Source organism: Sphaeramia orbicularis, chromosome 21, assembly GCF_902148855.1.
Source record: "Sphaeramia orbicularis chromosome 21, fSphaOr1.1, whole genome shotgun sequence".
NCBI lineage: Eukaryota > Metazoa > Chordata > Actinopteri > Kurtiformes > Apogonidae > Sphaeramia > Sphaeramia orbicularis.
The window spans coordinates 26,708,544-26,725,916 of NC_043977.1; the positions used below are offsets into that span (position 1 = coordinate 26,708,544).

The 17,373-nt window shown below is 38.2% G+C and overlaps 2 protein-coding genes across 2 annotated transcripts in view; both read right to left on the bottom strand.

Moving 5' to 3' along the window:
• The window catches only part of itgb5 (integrin, beta 5), a 61,885-nt gene extending 54,893 nt beyond the window's left edge, over positions 1-6,992 (bottom strand). Inside the window, exons 1-5 of the mRNA XM_030124409.1 lie at positions 6,385-6,992; positions 4,932-5,017; positions 4,543-4,750; positions 4,155-4,404; positions 3,241-3,409 (exon numbers count right to left, since the gene is read on the bottom strand). Coding sequence (XP_029980269.1) covers positions 3,241-3,409; positions 4,155-4,404; positions 4,543-4,750; positions 4,932-5,017; positions 6,385-6,463 — 792 coding nt within the window. The 5' untranslated portion in view covers positions 6,464-6,992. The remainder of the gene's footprint in view (positions 1-3,240; positions 3,410-4,154; positions 4,405-4,542; positions 4,751-4,931; positions 5,018-6,384) is intronic.
• Positions 6,993-10,570: 3,578 nt separating this feature from the next.
• On the bottom strand, positions 10,571-16,639 carry rbm44 (RNA binding motif protein 44). Its single transcript, XM_030125224.1, has 10 exons — positions 16,162-16,639; positions 16,032-16,087; positions 15,781-15,930; positions 15,454-15,613; positions 14,299-14,333; positions 14,103-14,181; positions 13,497-13,620; positions 13,295-13,417; positions 13,143-13,213; positions 10,571-11,325 (listed from the first exon to the last, which is right to left on the bottom strand). Exons 1-10 carry the CDS (start codon positions 16,537-16,539, stop codon positions 11,032-11,034), a joined length of 1,470 nt encoding a protein of 489 aa, XP_029981084.1. The 5' UTR covers positions 16,540-16,639; the 3' UTR covers positions 10,571-11,031.
• Positions 16,640-17,373: the final 734 nt, after the last annotated feature.

Sequence of the window (17,373 nt, forward strand, 5' to 3'; positions counted from 1 at the left end):
AGAAAAGAGAGGTTTTATTTTGTGCTCTCTTGGGGAGTAAGAGCTGTTTTTTTTTTTCAGACTCAGCTTTATTGTCATTCAATCACAAACATGATCAGAATGAAACACAGTCCCAGATCTCAGTGTGTCGCATGAATGAACAGGATAAAAAAAAAAAAAAAGACAACAATAGATAAAAATAGATTAAAAAAACAAAAACAAGAGAATAGAATAAAAACTACTATAAAAATCACTAAAACAAATATAAAAACCTCTAAATCTGTACAGTCTTGCACAATACACTGCAAAATCTCTCTTCACACTTAAAATAAGACATAATCACCTAAAGAGTAACTTGTAAGTGAGATATAAGAACTTATTTTTAGACAATAGATCTTGAAAATCTCATTTCAAGAAATCTTACCAAGATAATTTTCACTTGTTCCATTGGCAGATTTTTTTTTGCTTGAATTAAGCAAAAAAATCTTGAATTAAGCAAAACAATCTGCGGATGGAACAAATGAAAAATATCTTATTCTTATTTCAAGATCTATTGTCTTAAAATAAGTTCTTATATCTCACTGAAAAGTTACTCTTTAGGCGATTATGTCTTATTTTAAGTGTGATGAGATATTTTGACTAGAAATGAGAAAAATACACTTGATAAGATTTAGATTTTTGCAGTGTATGCATTAACAGTGACATCTTAAGGTGGTGGTGTATGTACAGCAGCAACATGAGCAAGATAAAATAGTAATAGTGACATGATTAGCAGCATCATGTGTTGTTTTAAGGTGCAAGGTAAAGTTAATAGGTAAGTAAAGTTTATTTATAAAGTGCTTTTCACAGATAAAAATCACAAAGTGCTGTATATAAAATGGGTGCAATGAAACATAAGAATAATTTCGTAAAATGAATAAAAAGAATAAATCCATCGATCAAAAGCTTGTGGACACAGATGGGGGGTGGCGCAGTTCAGTAGTCTGACTACATCCGGGTAGAAGCTGTTTTTTTTTTTTTTTAAATCAAAGAGAGGATGATCTGGAAAAATAATTAGACCCAGCGTGTTTGCAAGCAGATAATTGAAACAATTAAATGATTATCGGGGTTCTATTAGCAGTCATTATGTAACTGAAAACTCCTGACAAACACCACCAGACTTTTCTGCAGCAGGATGGAGCCTGACCATCATCAAAAGGAAACAACAGGCAGAGGCAGCACCAGTATCCACCAAGCTGCTGACTAATGCGTGACAGTAAAGCACCATACAACTTTAACCACAGAGGGCTTTTGTCATTCCTTTGTGTGTTATTTAGTCTGTGCAGTTGACAGAGCACTGGACCAGTCTACCAGAGGCCTCTTTCAGGAAGAAGGCGTTGATATAAACAGAAAATATGGCGTGTGAGATGGCTGAGCTTTGGATCAAGGTGTGACACAGAACCATTTCCTGTTGGATAAGAAGTGGGTAATTATTTCTCAAAGCAGGAACTGTGTTGTAGTTTAACTCAAAGCGTATTTGTATCAAAAAGCCATTTTAAACCATTTCAACCAAACAGATATGCAATATTTTCTCATTAAAAATTACTTATAATCAGCATTTATTTTAGTATGTGGCTAAATGCTGCACCAAGTAACAAAATGAACACCGTTGCCCATAAAGTTAGAATAATAATATTTTTTTTTTTTTTTTTACCTCTGTAACAATGTGATTTATCCTTGGAAGAAAAAGTGTAGCTGAGACTCAAAGGTGATCACTGATGTGTATAAAAAGAAGCATGTGTCTGAAAACAGTGTCGTTATAGTTACGTTTACTAAAAATACACTTTTATTATATTCTGGCAAGAGCTGCATAATACTGGAAAAAACTGACACTGCAATTTTTTTTAACCCTGCAATATATATTGTGATATAAAATAGCTGTGTGGTGCCGACGTAAATGGTCAAACAAATTAGTTGTATTACCTCTCATTGTAGCAACAATTGCATGGCACTATCGACACAGAACACATGTTTCAGTATCATCCTTCTTGTAGCCAAAATAATTCCAGATAACTGATGTTGCTTTTCTTTTGGACACCAAGTCTTCATTTTCAGTGATCTTCTCCCGTTTGTTGCTCATTTTTCAGTGTTGTTACCAGTGACTCACTCCATGTACAGGGACGTGGTCTGTTTGGGCAAACGGATTAAGAATGATTGCGATTGGTGGATCACTGCGTGCAGTGTGTGTCAGGTACTCTTGAAATTAGTTGAGGACATGTTGAGTTCATTTGCCTCCTACATTGCAGGACCTGCGATGTGACTATTGTGCACACGTACATTGTGATACCAATGCTCAAATGATATATTGTGCAGCTCTAATACTGGCATTACATGAACTAATCAGACTGTTGGTCAATAAAACACTTACACCACAGTCATTCTGATATTCTACAAGTTGCTTCTTTTGTCAGATTTCTGGACAACATGGGTCAGAAAAAGTTTGAGTGCACCACCGGAGCCATCAATCCTTTCTGTCTGGACAGGCTCCTTTCATCTGATATTAGTTGGTCAAATTTAGTACCGTCTCTCTAAGCAATAAAAATATGGTGATTACATATTAATACTGGACGCAAGAATATCTGTTCTCAAAGACGTTTGAGTAAACACTTTATTCACATCCACATCTAATGGCTAACCTGGCTCCCATTGAATGAAAGTAGACTAGCCCAGATCAATCAGGCCTTTGGACAGACCCAGCCCAGTGTTTGAAATAGTACAGCTCCAGTAAATTACAAGGCAGGAGCGACTTGGAGAGAGACATTCTCTTCCTGTAGAAGACAATTAAATTGGGAGAGGAAAACAGGGATATGACTGGACCTGCGAGTGACTCGTCCTCATGTTTAACCAGCTGCACCAGACTACACTTCCTGTCTATCCCCCCTGGTGCTTTTAATTAACAAGCAAATAGGCCAGACGCCTGTCACGGGGGGCATCTACTTTAAGTGGTTTCACAGCAGCTTTCCTCTACTGTCTGAACTAAATGAACCTTCCAGAGAAATTATATTCTTCTTATTGCTACTTTCTTGTCATGAAAATTGTTGATTTGAGTGAATAATGAATTTGTGTCCCACTTAGACATTGTATTATTATTGTGCACTTCCATGAAAGGAACAAATAAAAAACTGAAACTGATAATCCAAACACTGATAAATAAGACCATGCAGTGATGGATGATTAGATATAAATCAGATGTCAGGAAAAACGATCAGGAACACTTGTCACCTTGCATACAGCAGCCTGCAGGATGGCATCAAATCCACCTTCCGGTGCATCTCGATTGCGAGATACCATCTGCTTCTGCACCTCCTCATTAAAACGGTCCACTTTGTCCGTCAGTGAAAGGATGTGGCGGAAACCAAAGGTGGGAACACAGTTGGGGAAAGCTTTGTATCTGTGGAGTGACAGAGAGGATATAGATGTTATTTCCTCTGAAAAGAAAAAAAAAAAAATCACCTGAGGACAATCGTAGTAGCAGTTAGTAGAACAGATTAGTTCTTGTGCGTTTTCTCAGTTCTCAGTACTAACTTGATTCCTGACATTAATAAAATGTGTCAAGCAGTAGCACTAAGGGGATCACTGACTGTTTATGTTGATTTGACAGGAGCTTTAAAAGTGCACAATGAGATACAGAGTTCAAATGCAGTTATCTACACCCTTCATGTATCCCTCACTATGTATGACGAGGACACAACCCACGCCATAACCTAGATGTGTAGTGATGCGTGATGGTGCACTGCTATCTCACCCCCAGGGCAAACATCGTGTGCCACAGCTTTTTCTTTCTTTTTTTTTTTTCTCTTTTTTATCTGTTATCTATTCTGCTTCCTTTCAACTTGCCCGCATCAACACCCCAGAGGAGAGGGGCCATTTTGAAAAACTGCTTATTCACTTTTACTTCATCAAATATGAAAAATCTCCAATTCTTGCAACTGCAGGATATCGAACTATGCATGATTCATGGATGTTCAAAAATAGAACATGTGGACTTGGAGTAAATTATTATTTCAGGATTTCCCATCATCTCCTGAGAGCACCTTTACTTCAGGACAGAGCAGCCCATCTATGCTATTCTCTGTACAGTCAGTGAGTCTACAGGGATAAATCCTTAAACTGCAAACTGTGTTCACATTACCCACCCATTGCAAGGATTCTCGTGATACTTCGGTGCCGTGTAAGAGAAAGGGGACACGTTTTTGTCCACAAAAGATCCAAAGCCTAGCCTGAAGTTGCTGGTGAGTTTGCCCATTTCCTGGGCCAGCTTTGTGCCCAAGTTACGGATGGTGTGCAGATCGTCTTTCATGGAAAGAGACAGGTCCATTAGATAATAAAGATCCACTGGGTAGTCTTCAACCTGCCGCACCTGCAGCCCAAACCACGTCTGCTCTCCTATATGAACAAAAAAGAAAAATCTGTGAGGAGATTTTGTCTTTTTTTAAAAGTGATTGTACAAAAATTACAAGAAATCCCAGCAACAAAAAGAATTCTCTTGTAAAATGCATGATATGAACTACATCAGTGTCATACCTGGTCGGAGGCTGAGTGAAATCTGCTGAGGCATAATCTGGACAACATCATACGGGGTCCACCCAGACCCTTTAGAACTGAGAGGTCTACTCTGCAGAATAGAGATGCTACTTTTGGGGTACTCAATGAACTGCACGTCACAGCCCCTCTTCTGCAGGTTTTGAATAAAATCACACCGTGACGTCAAAGTCCTCCCTCTTCCAAAATCCTGAAAAACAAAGTCATAAACTTTTAATTAATGCCTCCTGAATGTGACAAAAGACAGCACATGTGCTCTACTATAATTATTTGACTAAACTGTAGGGAATGTAAGATGAATGTACCAGTCTTTAACACTGTGAAACTGTATCAGTAATAAGAGCAATATGGTGTTTAAGGTATGTATATACCTCTTGTGCGCACCAGGCGCAACTGGGGTGAATGAGAAGGCATTCTTCACAGGATGTGGTGCTGCCACTCATACACATGTTGAGACCTGAGAAGGATTTGAGCAAATATCACAAGGATAGTAACAACAATGTGAAAGAAAAAGGAAAGTGATCACATTCATCTATGTTAGGACTTGTACTGTGGGAGTATAGAAAGAAACCTCTGCATAGAGTTACATATTAAAGGTATTATCTTTATTCTATATTTTTTATTTGGTAGTGGTTTATTGTTCTTATTTATCTATTCTATTTATTTGTTTATTTATTTATATTGTTTTTAACTGTATGGCTTTTTAATCTATTCTTGTATTTTATTCTTTTTATTTGGGTTTTATTTATTCTTCTGTATAGCACTTTTTTTTTTTTTTGTACCGTTTCTATGTCTTTAAATCTATTCTGTATTTTATACTTCTATTTTGCTTTTAATTATTCTTCTGTACAGCACTTTGGTCCACTGCAGTTGTTTTAAAGTGCTTTACAAATAAAGTTGGATTGGATATTTTAATGGAGCAAACAGGAGAAACTAGAACAGTTAAAGCCTTAAAGGTGTTGATTCAGCCTGTGGTAATGTTCGAGGGCACACTGTGAGTACAGAGTAAACACAAGTGACAAATTAAAGGAAAAAAACCACATCAAGGATCTCCATAGAGTGGTGGTCCAATAAATATCACTAGACCAGCTTCAGTGCTGCATGGCATGTTCTCTCATTTGGTGTTTTGATGATAGTGGTGTAGGGCATTATCTAACACGACAATCCAAAACCTTCTATGAGTGTTTGATTGTAGGGAGGTTTGTCAAACCCTTAGCATATGACTGACATCCTTTCCATACACCCTGCACCATTCAGTGTTTTGTTTTTTCCAGGCCTGTGGATGGGGGCATTGTCATTGTCAGGTTTTTCCTTTAATTTGTCACCCGTCTGTACATGAGGAACACCACCACAACGCTTCAGTCAGAAATACTGGTATGAAAACCAGGACAGTCAGAATATAATTTGCAGCTTCTGCATCATATGCGTGCAGTTCTTTGTGCTATTATTGTGTTGATGTCACACAAAGGTTACATATTCATAAGTGACATTTTCTTTGATATAAAGGCCTGCAGATATGTGCACAGCCTGCATCTGTGGACCCCGTCAAACCATTTCCACGAGTAACTGAAATGGACATGTTTCATCATAAAAATCCACGCAACATCTGCCTCTTGGTGTCACCTCCTCAGCTGTGATGACCGGTATTGCAAACAGAACTAAGTGTTTTGCAGCTTTGTTTGCCACATGTGTTTTCCAGTCCATCAGTGCGTGTATCCAGACACTGGTTCCACGGACAGACACACACTGTGGGGTGTTGCTGCTGCAAAAACAGGCAGATAAAAGTCAATTTATCACCAAACACACCCGTTTGCTTTGTCTTACCCTGAGTGGTGTGCAGGAATGTGTCCAGGATCACGCAGCACAGAGCCGCTCTCCACATCCACGTCCCCACGCTCCACATGGTGTCACTCGCAGTCGTGAAATTCTGGATTCGTGTCTCCTTTCGCACTTGACACCGATTTTTTTTTTTTTTTTTTTTTTTTTTCACGGTACCATCCAGCCGCTCGTGGGATTGAGTCCGTTCCGTGGGTGCAAACCAACCCAGTGCCTAGTGTTTACACCATCCCAGCTCTGCTCAGCCGCTCATTCTAGGTTCATCCTGAAGGATCGATGACACTTTGCCATTGTTTGGAGAAACCCACGGACCGCTCCACACCGTCCTGTTGATCCTCTGCGTGGACGCCTCTGCACACTTCCACGTCCTGTCTACTTCACCCATATCTGAAAGCAGCTCTCTCCAAACTTCTCCATCGGTTTCATGTCACTTCTCGGGCTGGTTCGGTCACAATCTGCGTAAATATCAACAAAGACAGGAAAAAAACACACTCAGAACGCGTAAACCAGGACGCGCACCGGGTCCACTAGTGGTTTTCTTGTCCAGATTGGTGTTGTTGCTGCTCCTGGTTGCTCCGTTTGGCCGGTTTGTGTTCCAGCTGGAGTCTCCGCCCATTCCCAACCACAGATTACATTAACCCCTTCAGTGCCTGCCTGTACAGTTGGCACCTTCTGTGGTGGAGGTCAGGCCTTCACTGGTGCAGACACCTAGTGGTGGTCTGGGGTAGGGGTGGAGTGCCGAGTTCTACCCCCTGCCCAAAACTGCTCTGTGGAAGTACTGTCTCATCAGATTTTCAATTATAAAAGCCACTGAATTTGTAGGTCTGATTTTTTTTTTGCACTGAAATTAAGTATCTGAATTTTTTTGCACTGAAATTAGGTATCTGAATTTTTTGTCTCTGAATTCAACTCTGTTCATAAATTTAGAATTTAAAAAAATCCAGATACTTCATTTCAGTGCAGTATATACACACACACACATATATATATATATATATATATATATATATATATATACACACACATACATACACATATATATATATATATACATATATACATATATATATACACACACACATTATATATATATATATATATATATATATATATATATATAAATAAATATTCAGATACTTAATTTCAGTGCTCCGCTCTCATTGGCTGGCATTCTGTGACGCTCCGCTCTCATTGGCTGATGTTCTGTGACGCTGCGCTCTGATTGCCTGGCGTTCTATGACGCTGCGATCTCATTGGCCGGCGTTCTGTGATGCTGCGCTCTCATTGGCTGGCGTTCTGTGACGCTGCAATCTCATTGGCTGGCGTTCTGTGACACTCCGCTCTGATTGGCTGGCGTTCTGTGACGCTGCGCTCTCATTGGCTGGCGTTCTGTGACGCTGTGCTCTGATTGGCTGGCGTTCTGCTACGCTGCAATCTCATTGGCTGGTGTTCTGTGATGCTGCGCTCTCATTGGCTGGCATTCTGTGACACTGCGCTCTGATTGGCTGATGTTCTGTGACGCTGCGCTCTGATTGGCTGACGTTCTGTGACTCTCTGCTCTCATTGGCTGGCGTTCTGTGATGCTGCAGTCTGATTGGTTGATGTTCTTTGATGCTGCGCTTACATTGGCTGATGTTCTGTGACGCTGCATTTTGATTGGTTGATGTTATGTGATGCTGCGCTCTCATTGGCTGGCGTTCTGTGACGCTGCACTCTCATTGGCTGGGTGTTCTGTGACACTGCACTCTCATTGGCTGCTCAAAATTAATAAATGAATGATTGAAAAAAAGCCTGTTTTGTTTAAAATCATTGCTTCCTGATGCTTTTTAAGGCTAAAAACTCAAAAAAGACTCTTCTAGGTAATTTGCAAATGCCCATGTTCCTGTGACTTTAATAAAAGAAGCCTCAAATCATCACAACTTTCACCACAATTTTTTGGAAAAGCTGCCGCAAAATCAGGCATTTTAGGCCACAACAATAAAAAAAAATCCTTTGAAATCCTGGAGGGACTGTAATATACACACACACACACACACACACCTGCATTTTAACAGTGTTAAAATATCTTTACACCATTTTCATCTTGTATGTCTCACCAGATCCTGTTGCATCTTTTTTTTTTAATTTATTTTTATTGAAAGAATTCAATTTTTTTTTTTTTTTTCCATACATTGGAAAAAAAAAAAAAAAAAAAATACACAAACTATGCAGATCCAGAGAGTGGGTGTAAAAAAACAAAACAAAAACATTTACAGCAGCTCACCATGGTCCTGGCATACAGGATCTCAAAGTAAAGAATCAATGTATAAATAAAGAAAAAAAAAAACAAAACACAAAAACATTCCCTTCAGAGGATTTTTGGGTTCATATTCATGCATTCATCCCAGCAAAATCAGATCTCAAAGGCTTCACATATCTTACCCATCCCTCCCAGTGTTGCACAAAAAACCCATCTTCAAATTTATAGTCAAGGTTATTCTTTCCATCCTATAAATTCCCATGGTTGTCTATCCAATTATTTATTCAGTTCTTCTCGTGTCATCCATCGTTTAGTCATTGCCTTTTTTCCTGCAGCTAGAAATATGCTGAATAAGTATCTGTTTATGTTTTTGACCTCTGAAGAAATGCATCCCAAATACATGGTTTTGAAGTCAAAAGGTAAGTAGGTATTAAGAATGATTTCTATGGCTTTATGTATTTCTTTCCAATAATGGTACATTTTTGGGCATTCCCAGAATATGTGGAAATGATGTGCTGTGTGGCAGCTACAATTCCTCCAGCATTGTGAATCCCCATTTGTATAGTGTGACTTATGGCTAGGGGTAATAAAGAAACGAGTTACATTTTTCTAACAGAATTCTTTCCATTAGTGAGACTTTGTACTTTTCCACTGAAATTGGCAGATGTTTGGCCATTCTTGGTCCATTATTGTTCGGCCTCCCTCTTTCTCCCATTTATCTTTTATGTATCTTGTTGAGTGATTGATAAAGTTATGGAGACATTTGTACAGTTGTGATATAATGTTTCTTTTCATATTAGATTTGTATGCTTTTATGAATAACTGGATGAAAGGTTTGCTGTCTTCTCTGATACTCTCCTGTTTGTTTTGGTTGTGATTGTTACATCTTTTACTTTGTTACCTTTTTACATCACTCATGTTTTGCAAGATCTTTTACTTTGATTTTCATCTTGTTACTTTTGATTTTTACAGCATTTTCATCTTCTATGTCTTGTTAGAGCTTTGTCTTTTAAGTCATTTTCATCCTGTTACATCCTCAACTTTATTTCCTTCTTGCTGCTTCTTCTACATAATTTTCAACTCACTTCTACATTATTGTCATTGTTACATCTTTTACTTGCACAGTAGAATGGTTCCTGTGTTTTACTATACACAGCACATTACAGTTTTTATCCAGATTCTACCCAGATCTTTTTAAACTTATAATTTATAGTGTACATTGTATAGTGTTTGCTCTTAGGTTATATTTCTCCTTACTCATGTTTGCTGTGGTATTATATTATATTGTTACTGAATGTGTCATGCTGCTGCTACACTGTAATTTCCCAGTTTGGGATAAATAAAGTACATTTATCTATCTATACACTGAATGTTGTTTTTGGATTTCAATTCCTGCTGAATCAATGTGTATGTTGCATTTTCCTGCTGTGGGAGTTTGATGCTGATCTACCACTGTTGGGTAGTTAAATCTACAGCTGCATCATATTCTATAAGATCATTTTTGTAACATCACTGTTCTGAGAATCACTTACCAGTATCTATAAAAAGACAACTTAGCATGAATTTGGAAACTGTCCTTTTTAGTTTGTTCGAATGCATTTGCAGATTTTTAAAAACATTATTTAGCTTGGGAAAAAGAGTGTTCCTAACCAATAAATGTAAATGCAAGGACGAGGATGAAAAACTGTAACCTGAAAAGTAACTACAACTGTCAGACAAATGTAATGGAGTAAAAACACAATATTTACCTTTGAGATGTTGTGCAGAAGAGGCTAAAGCTGGAATGGAAAATGAAAGCAATCAAGTGCTTCATATTTGATGCAAAATAAACACCCGATCCAGCAGCAGTTGATCACGCAAGACCTTTACTTCTGAACTGAAAATACAGCATCTGAAATCAGCCTGAAGTAACACACTGTAAGGTGGAAAATATAATCCAATTAAGATTTAACACTGAAAACAAGAAAACTGACCAATAAAGACAGTGAGACTTAAAAGATGAAATATAACCAAAGGTGCTGCTTAAACATCTATATACAACCATAAAACTAATTCTGTCATTTATTTAAACTAGTTTGCCTTAAAATAGAAATTCCTGTCAGGAGGTACTTTGTGAAACCACTGATCTGTAAAACACAAACTTATCAAGATACAAATCACTGCACTCAATGAAAAAGACCAGGCTGCCTGAAAAACAAACAGGCAGTATTCTTTAACAACAAAAAGTTTAACCCCTTTTTTTTTTTTGCTTTTTAACACAACAAACCCAAATTACATATTCACAACAAGCCCCAGTCACATCACTTAGTTTTAAAATGATATTGCCCCCTTTTTTGAATATTTAAACTTCAACAAACATAACAAAACTATACTTTTGACTGTAAGGCGCTGCCTCTTCATAACTGTGTGGTGCTCACTGGCCTGGTCAGAATGTCAGATGTCATCTGTCTGATGCTCCTGAGGGTCATCCCACTGAGGACACCCTGGTGTTTGACCCACAGCTCCAACAGAGCATCAAGTATTTGCTGCTTCCCGACATCTGGGTGGTGCTGTGTCAGTTCTGCCATCAGGATGTCAAAGCTGACCGAGGTGCTGTCCCACTGGGGCACACAGGTTCCTTCAGCCATGGGTGGGATGCTCACAACCTTCCTGTGCTTGAGGCTGGAGGTGAGTGGCAGCTGAGTTATTACCTGGAGAGAGGATGAACAAATTCACTAAAACTGTAATGGTAAAACATGTCAGCTGTTCCTCATCATTCAACAAAAGCCCCAAGAGTATATCTTCATCCGTAAAGCAATAATAATACATCACACTTATATAGCACTTTTTTGGACACTCAGAGATGCTTTACAAACAAAACAAAAGAACAAAGAGGTTCAAGAAAATGTAAGTTTGAACAGTTGAGTTTTGAGTAGTGATCTGAAGTTTTGAATTGAGCCCGAGTTCCTGATGTTTTGTGGGAGTGAGTTCCATAGGGTGCGGGCAGCTGCATCGAAGGCTCGGTCCCCCAAGCAGCCTATTACTTCCATTTTTGTAAAAAGTTGTTTTGACATCTGAGAGAACACCATCTTTTCCAGTACAAATATTCATTTAATTACACTACATACTGTATATCCATCCACTGCACTTACTAACAATTAACAGTTCTTTACAGTCATACACACAGCACATCTTATCAATTATTTTAATAGTATATGTTTTAAAGCATGGCATATTTTCCTACAAATATTTGACCACACAAAGTTACGGGTGTGATTGCTGTCTACATCAAGCAGTTACAGCATGACCCCTGACAGACGAAGTGCAATAATTTTAGATGACTGAGCTGTTGGGGATTTCTGGTCTGCAATGGTTACTTAGTGCCCCAAAAAAAACCCACTAATGAAAGACAACCAGATCTCAGTCCAACTGACCACCTGTGGGATGTGCCTGACAAATAAGTCCGATCTGTGGAGGTGCCAACTCGCTCCTTATCTGCTAATCTCCTCCTTGTGCCAGATATCGCAGTACATCTTTAGGAAGTCTGGTGGAGTCCATGCCTCAGGTCGGGGGGGGGGGGGCAATTTTTATGATCCAGTTTCTTTTGTCCCCCCCATCATAAAGTTTCTTTGTGTGAAGACATATCCTAACTTCATTGATGGTTGAGTACATTATTTCAATGTGTTGTGTAAGGCGGTCCAGTGAGGACTGATCCCCTGCCCTGGCTTTGTAGATCTGTTCAACTTGTAAAGTGTGGCTGTGCATCCTGTAGTCACTAAGCTCTCCTACTGTAGCTTCAGCAGACTGAAGGCTACCTACTTTCACTATAGCAAGTCTGAAGACGACAGTGAGACAGACTTTTGTTTCTATGTCCTGATTTCAGAAAGAAATTGCTCTTGGGATGTTAAGGGTTGCTGCTTCTACAATAGATGAAAACTTTGATTCAACATAGTTGAATCAACTTATGAGTGAGTGCAGTAACTTACTTGGCATCATTCTCTAAAGTACGAATGTGGGCCTCAGACACAATACTTTTTAAACCACAGCATCAGATCAACCTGGTCGAGATCAAGATTTTTTTAAGGCCTACACTGCCCTCTGGTGACAATAGTGATACAATGCATGAAAATTAAACAGTGGACACTGATCTAGTATTTGTTTTGACTCTAATGGAAAAAAGCACAAATTACTATCAAATTCATGGGACCTTGCAAAATCTAAACACTCTACTCCACATGTAATTAATCTAAGAAAAACATAATCTGACTCTAACAATTATTTGCATTAATTAGTACCTGGAGTTTAACTTTGGCATCTTTTCATATAATCTTTTTTTTTCTCTTTTAATAAGAAACATAACATGAACTTGGAGTTAGGAATGAGTTGGTATAACATGACCCATAAATGATGACTGCTGCTTTATTATGTATGACTGGTATTAGGCTGTATTTATTAATCAAGGTCCTCTGAGATAAGTATACCTAAAATGTGCCATGCATACATGCTGGGCAGAAATGAACAGACTCACCTCAGAGACGTTACTGGGCAGACCAGAAACACACAGCATTGAACTCATCTTCTTCTCACCAGTCCCATATTCTGTGGTTAAATTAAATTCACAACTAAGGATATGATCCAAAATAATGCATGATGTTTGAAGATTTGCAACTGACTGCTTACCATCAGTAACATGTTCTGAAGTCATTATTGTGTTCTGTTCTGTCTCAGCAGCTACTGCAAGCTCGAGGTCTTCCTCAGCATCATACCAAGCCTCACTTGTGCTCAAATCTTTGAATGGCGTTGCTGCTCACAGAAAATAGGACATCTCAGTCAAGCACTTCAAATCTTATTATTTAATTAAAGAAGGGGTGTTTTTGATTACCTGACTGACTTTCATTTGGCTTGTGTGTATTATGATCAGGGTCTCTTTCATTTGGGATAAGAGTGACAGCTCCCCTCATTTTACTGATGCCCTCTTGTAGTTGATTCATGTGTATTTGACCGTCCTGGGAAAAAAATGAACAAAACACTCAGATAATAAAAAGCTTCAGGAAATTGGAACAAGTCAAATTTAAGTATTTTTAAAAGCATTACAACTAAAATGTTCACATCCATACTGGACTTTAGTGATGCTCCTTATGTCAATACAGAAAAAAAACACTAAATGATCACAATTATTTGCCAGTATGTTTTTCTGATTGTTTTGCTCCAGTAAATTGTGACACGGCTGCAAAGTTGGCACTGGCACATAGTGCTTCCGTGAAGTTTTTCTTTTTTTGTCTGTTTTGTTGTTACACTATGACCAGCACAGTTTTTCTAGAATACGAATTTAAACCCTAAATTAAAGATTTTGGTGTTTTAGATTTTTTAAGGTGCTGCAGAAAACCTGGGTAAAGACATTGATGGAAACCAAGTTATCAGCACAAGAATCTAATCTAGATCATGCATACTTTTTTGATGCCTCAGTTAAGGTATACTCTATAAGTACCTGGCAGTCTTTGCTGTTTTCACCATGAGGACATTGAGGTTCATCAGTTGACATATTATTCTGTGGTTGCTGAGAGCTCCTTAGGATCAGGAAATACAAGAGTACCGAATCCAGAAAGTCAATGTTCAAAAGCGATAAACTTCTGAAATTGAATTATGTCAAATAGCCAAAGCATAAAGTGTATGTGCAGACATACCCAGATGCAGAATCTCCCAGCATGTCATCGGTTGTCTAAATAGTGAGAACATATTTAACTTACACCATTAAATTTAATAACTAGAAAAGCACTCAGAGCGCAGACCTCCGCCAAGCACAAAAATTCCCCACATAATCGGTGATACAAATCCTACATTTATTTTTTAAAATAAAATCCGTTTTCTGGATCAGATCCTGATCAGCCTTTGAAATATGACAGAGGACCCCATTGTCAATTCCTGAGTTAAATTTCATGAGTTTTGGTCAATAATTAAGCGAGATAATGGGAAACGAAAATTTCGGCCCCATTTACCACAATGTTAACGAAAATTTCAAAGTGAGCCAGAATCCAGGAATTTTTCCGGATCACCCCCAAAAGTTAATCATTTCTTCCTTATCCCATTTCCAACAAACCCTGAAAATTTCATCAAAATCTGTCCATAACGTTTTGAGTTATGTTGCACACTAACGGACAGACAAACAAACAGACAGACAAACAAACCCTGGCAAAAACATAACCTCCTTGGCGGAGGTAACAAGTGGTACCAGGCACAACAAACCCCGCCCCTCGCACATACTGTATCTTATTTTGGCATCGATCCAGTTGATGTCATCATGTCTATGTCTGTGCTGATGTCAGCATATAAGTTGCCTCTATATATGCGCCATGTTTGAAGTAAATTGAAACAAAATTGATGTTTTTATAAAGATTTGACATTTTGCCCATTATAAGTAAATGGGAGAAAAAAAAACAATCACAAAAAATTTAAACTTCGACCTACTTTTCCCAAAATGTAATGACATCTATTCTGGGTCACTGGCAATCTATAGACCCAATCTGGTATGAATTCAAGCAACAGTTTTGCTGCTACAGACATTTGAAATTTCACCCATTATAAGTAAATGGGGAAAAAAAATTCAAAATTCCTAAAAAAATCCGAACTTTGACCTACTTTTCCCAAAATGTAATCAGACCTATCCTGGGTCACTGGCAATCTGTAAACCCAATTTGGTATGAATTGAATCAACAGGTTTTTTGCTAGAGTGTTAACAAACAAAGAAACTGAACCAAAAACAATACCTTCAGGAGGCAAGGGGTAATAAATGTTTTAAAATTAAATGTTTTACATTATTGTATATCTATGATGGAACTTACTCGTGCAGGTACATAAGCTCCAGTTATCTGTGCACAGTCAACTGACAGCAGCTTAAGATCATGAAGAGGAATCCCAGCCTGGATCTTCTCTCTCATCTGGTTATACTCAGATTCCAGCATTTTCAGGACACTCACAATGTTTGCAGGAGGGGATTCGGGACTAAAGATGGAGGAGTAAATATAAAACTAAACACAAGCTGCCCTAAACAGCTGTCCTCTTTTCAGTATTTGGTGTAATGAAAATATCTCCCTGAACAATGTGATACACCAGAGTTTGACAACTGTTGGGCACCACAAAGGCTCAAACAGGAAAAGGAAAATACTGACCCGAGATGATCAGTGTCTTTCTGCACTGAGGGGGGCTGGTCTTTCAAATAGTGTTGTCTGCAAAGCCTGTACTGCAGGGCCAGGAGACTCAGCTCTGCTTGCTGGGCACGCTGGACATAGTCACATTTCTTTCTCGATTTACAGCCTGAGCTGAATAAATACAAATACAAAAAAAACAGTTTGATTAAAAAAAATAGTTAATTGGGAAAAAAAACACTGCAATTTAAATGTAAGAATATCTGATATATCACCATTTCATTTTTCCTTTTTGCAGTTCCTCTCTTTTGGTTTTGAGTTTGATAAATTCCTGACAAAGTAAGAAGAGTCTGCTTTAATATACTCATTTGGCTGCAGTTAATGACAGATCATTTTGAAACTTACCTCAGCAAGATAATCCAGATCTGACATATGGAGTTCTGTAATAAGATGCTTATCAGCTGTTGCTGGATTTTGAGTTTGGGTAAAAGCTGATGAGCAGATTGCCAGCTCAGTGCCAACCATAACATCACAGGTAGGAATGCAGGGCATGGGAGAGGTAAACTTCTCTGCGGTGGTTTTCTGGATAAGAGGCTGATCAGTTTTGCAGCTTGCAGGACTTCCACTTTCACTGGCATCTTCATTGGAAGGACCTCCTCTGATATTTGGTTGCGAACTGTTTGCAGCAACCAACAGCACAATACTCTTGTCATCATGCATAATGCTATGGAAGCTGTCAGCGTCCCCATTTAAGCTTGAGATAGTATCCTCTCCACACTTCATAGTCTTGAAAGTGCTCTTGTTGTTATCCTCTGTACCATCCAAGTGAATATTCCCAAGATTGCAGCATTCAGATAGCAACTCTTTTCTGATTGCTGACTGCTCTGACCTGAGATATCAAACAATGTTGTTCACTATCAACAAAATTTTAAAATCAGTTTAAACAAATAAAAAAAAAAATTTGTAGAAGGATGTGGTTGGCTCCGATTGAAACCAGCAGGTCTACTTTTAAAGTGATTAATAGAATGACATCTTAGAACAGTGTTTTTCAACCTTGGGGTTGGGACCCCACGTGAGGTCGCCTGGAATTCAAATGGGGGTCGCCTGAAATTTGTAGTAATTGATTAAAAAAAAAAAAAAAAAAAACTTACTAATAAAAAAATATATGGTGAGTTGAGAGAGACAATCACAATTCCATAAAAGGCATGACAAGCTCTGAAGCTGAAACTGAAGAACTGTGGTACTGTTTATCTTTCAAATGTTCATTGTGGCCAGTTTAAGATGCTGCAGCTCTTTCATAATTCATTGTTTGAGTTATTGTTTGTTCAGTATTAATTTGCAGCCTTGTAAATACAAGCTTGACTGACTGTACATATCCTGACCAAGAAAAATAAAATTCTCACTTTGGGCAGAAATCTCAACCTGGCTTTTCTGCCTCCATCCATAATAATATACATTATATAGCCCAAACGTCGTCTAAAATTAACATTTATTTGCAACATAGTATAGCAAAATTTTACATGATCAAAGACAAATTAATTTTAAGAAAAAAAAAAAAAAAGTCTCTGTTTTGAATGTCTGGGGTCACCAGAAATTTGTGATTTTAAAATGGGGTCA

Bases quoted from the DNA above. Each gene is read 5' to 3' on its own strand.
- rbm44 (XM_030125224.1), bottom strand. From the start codon at position 16,539: ATGAAGTGTGGAGAGGATACTATCTCAAGCTTAAATGGGGACGCTGAC. The intron at 15,931-16,031 runs GTGATATATCAG...GTATTTATTCAG, and splicing joins CAAAAAGGAAAAATGAAATG to CTCAGGCTGTAAATCGAGAA. The intron at 13,418-13,496 runs GTAATCAAAAAC...TTCTGTGAGCAG, and splicing joins GCCAAATGAAAGTCAGTCAG to CAACGCCATTCAAAGATTTG.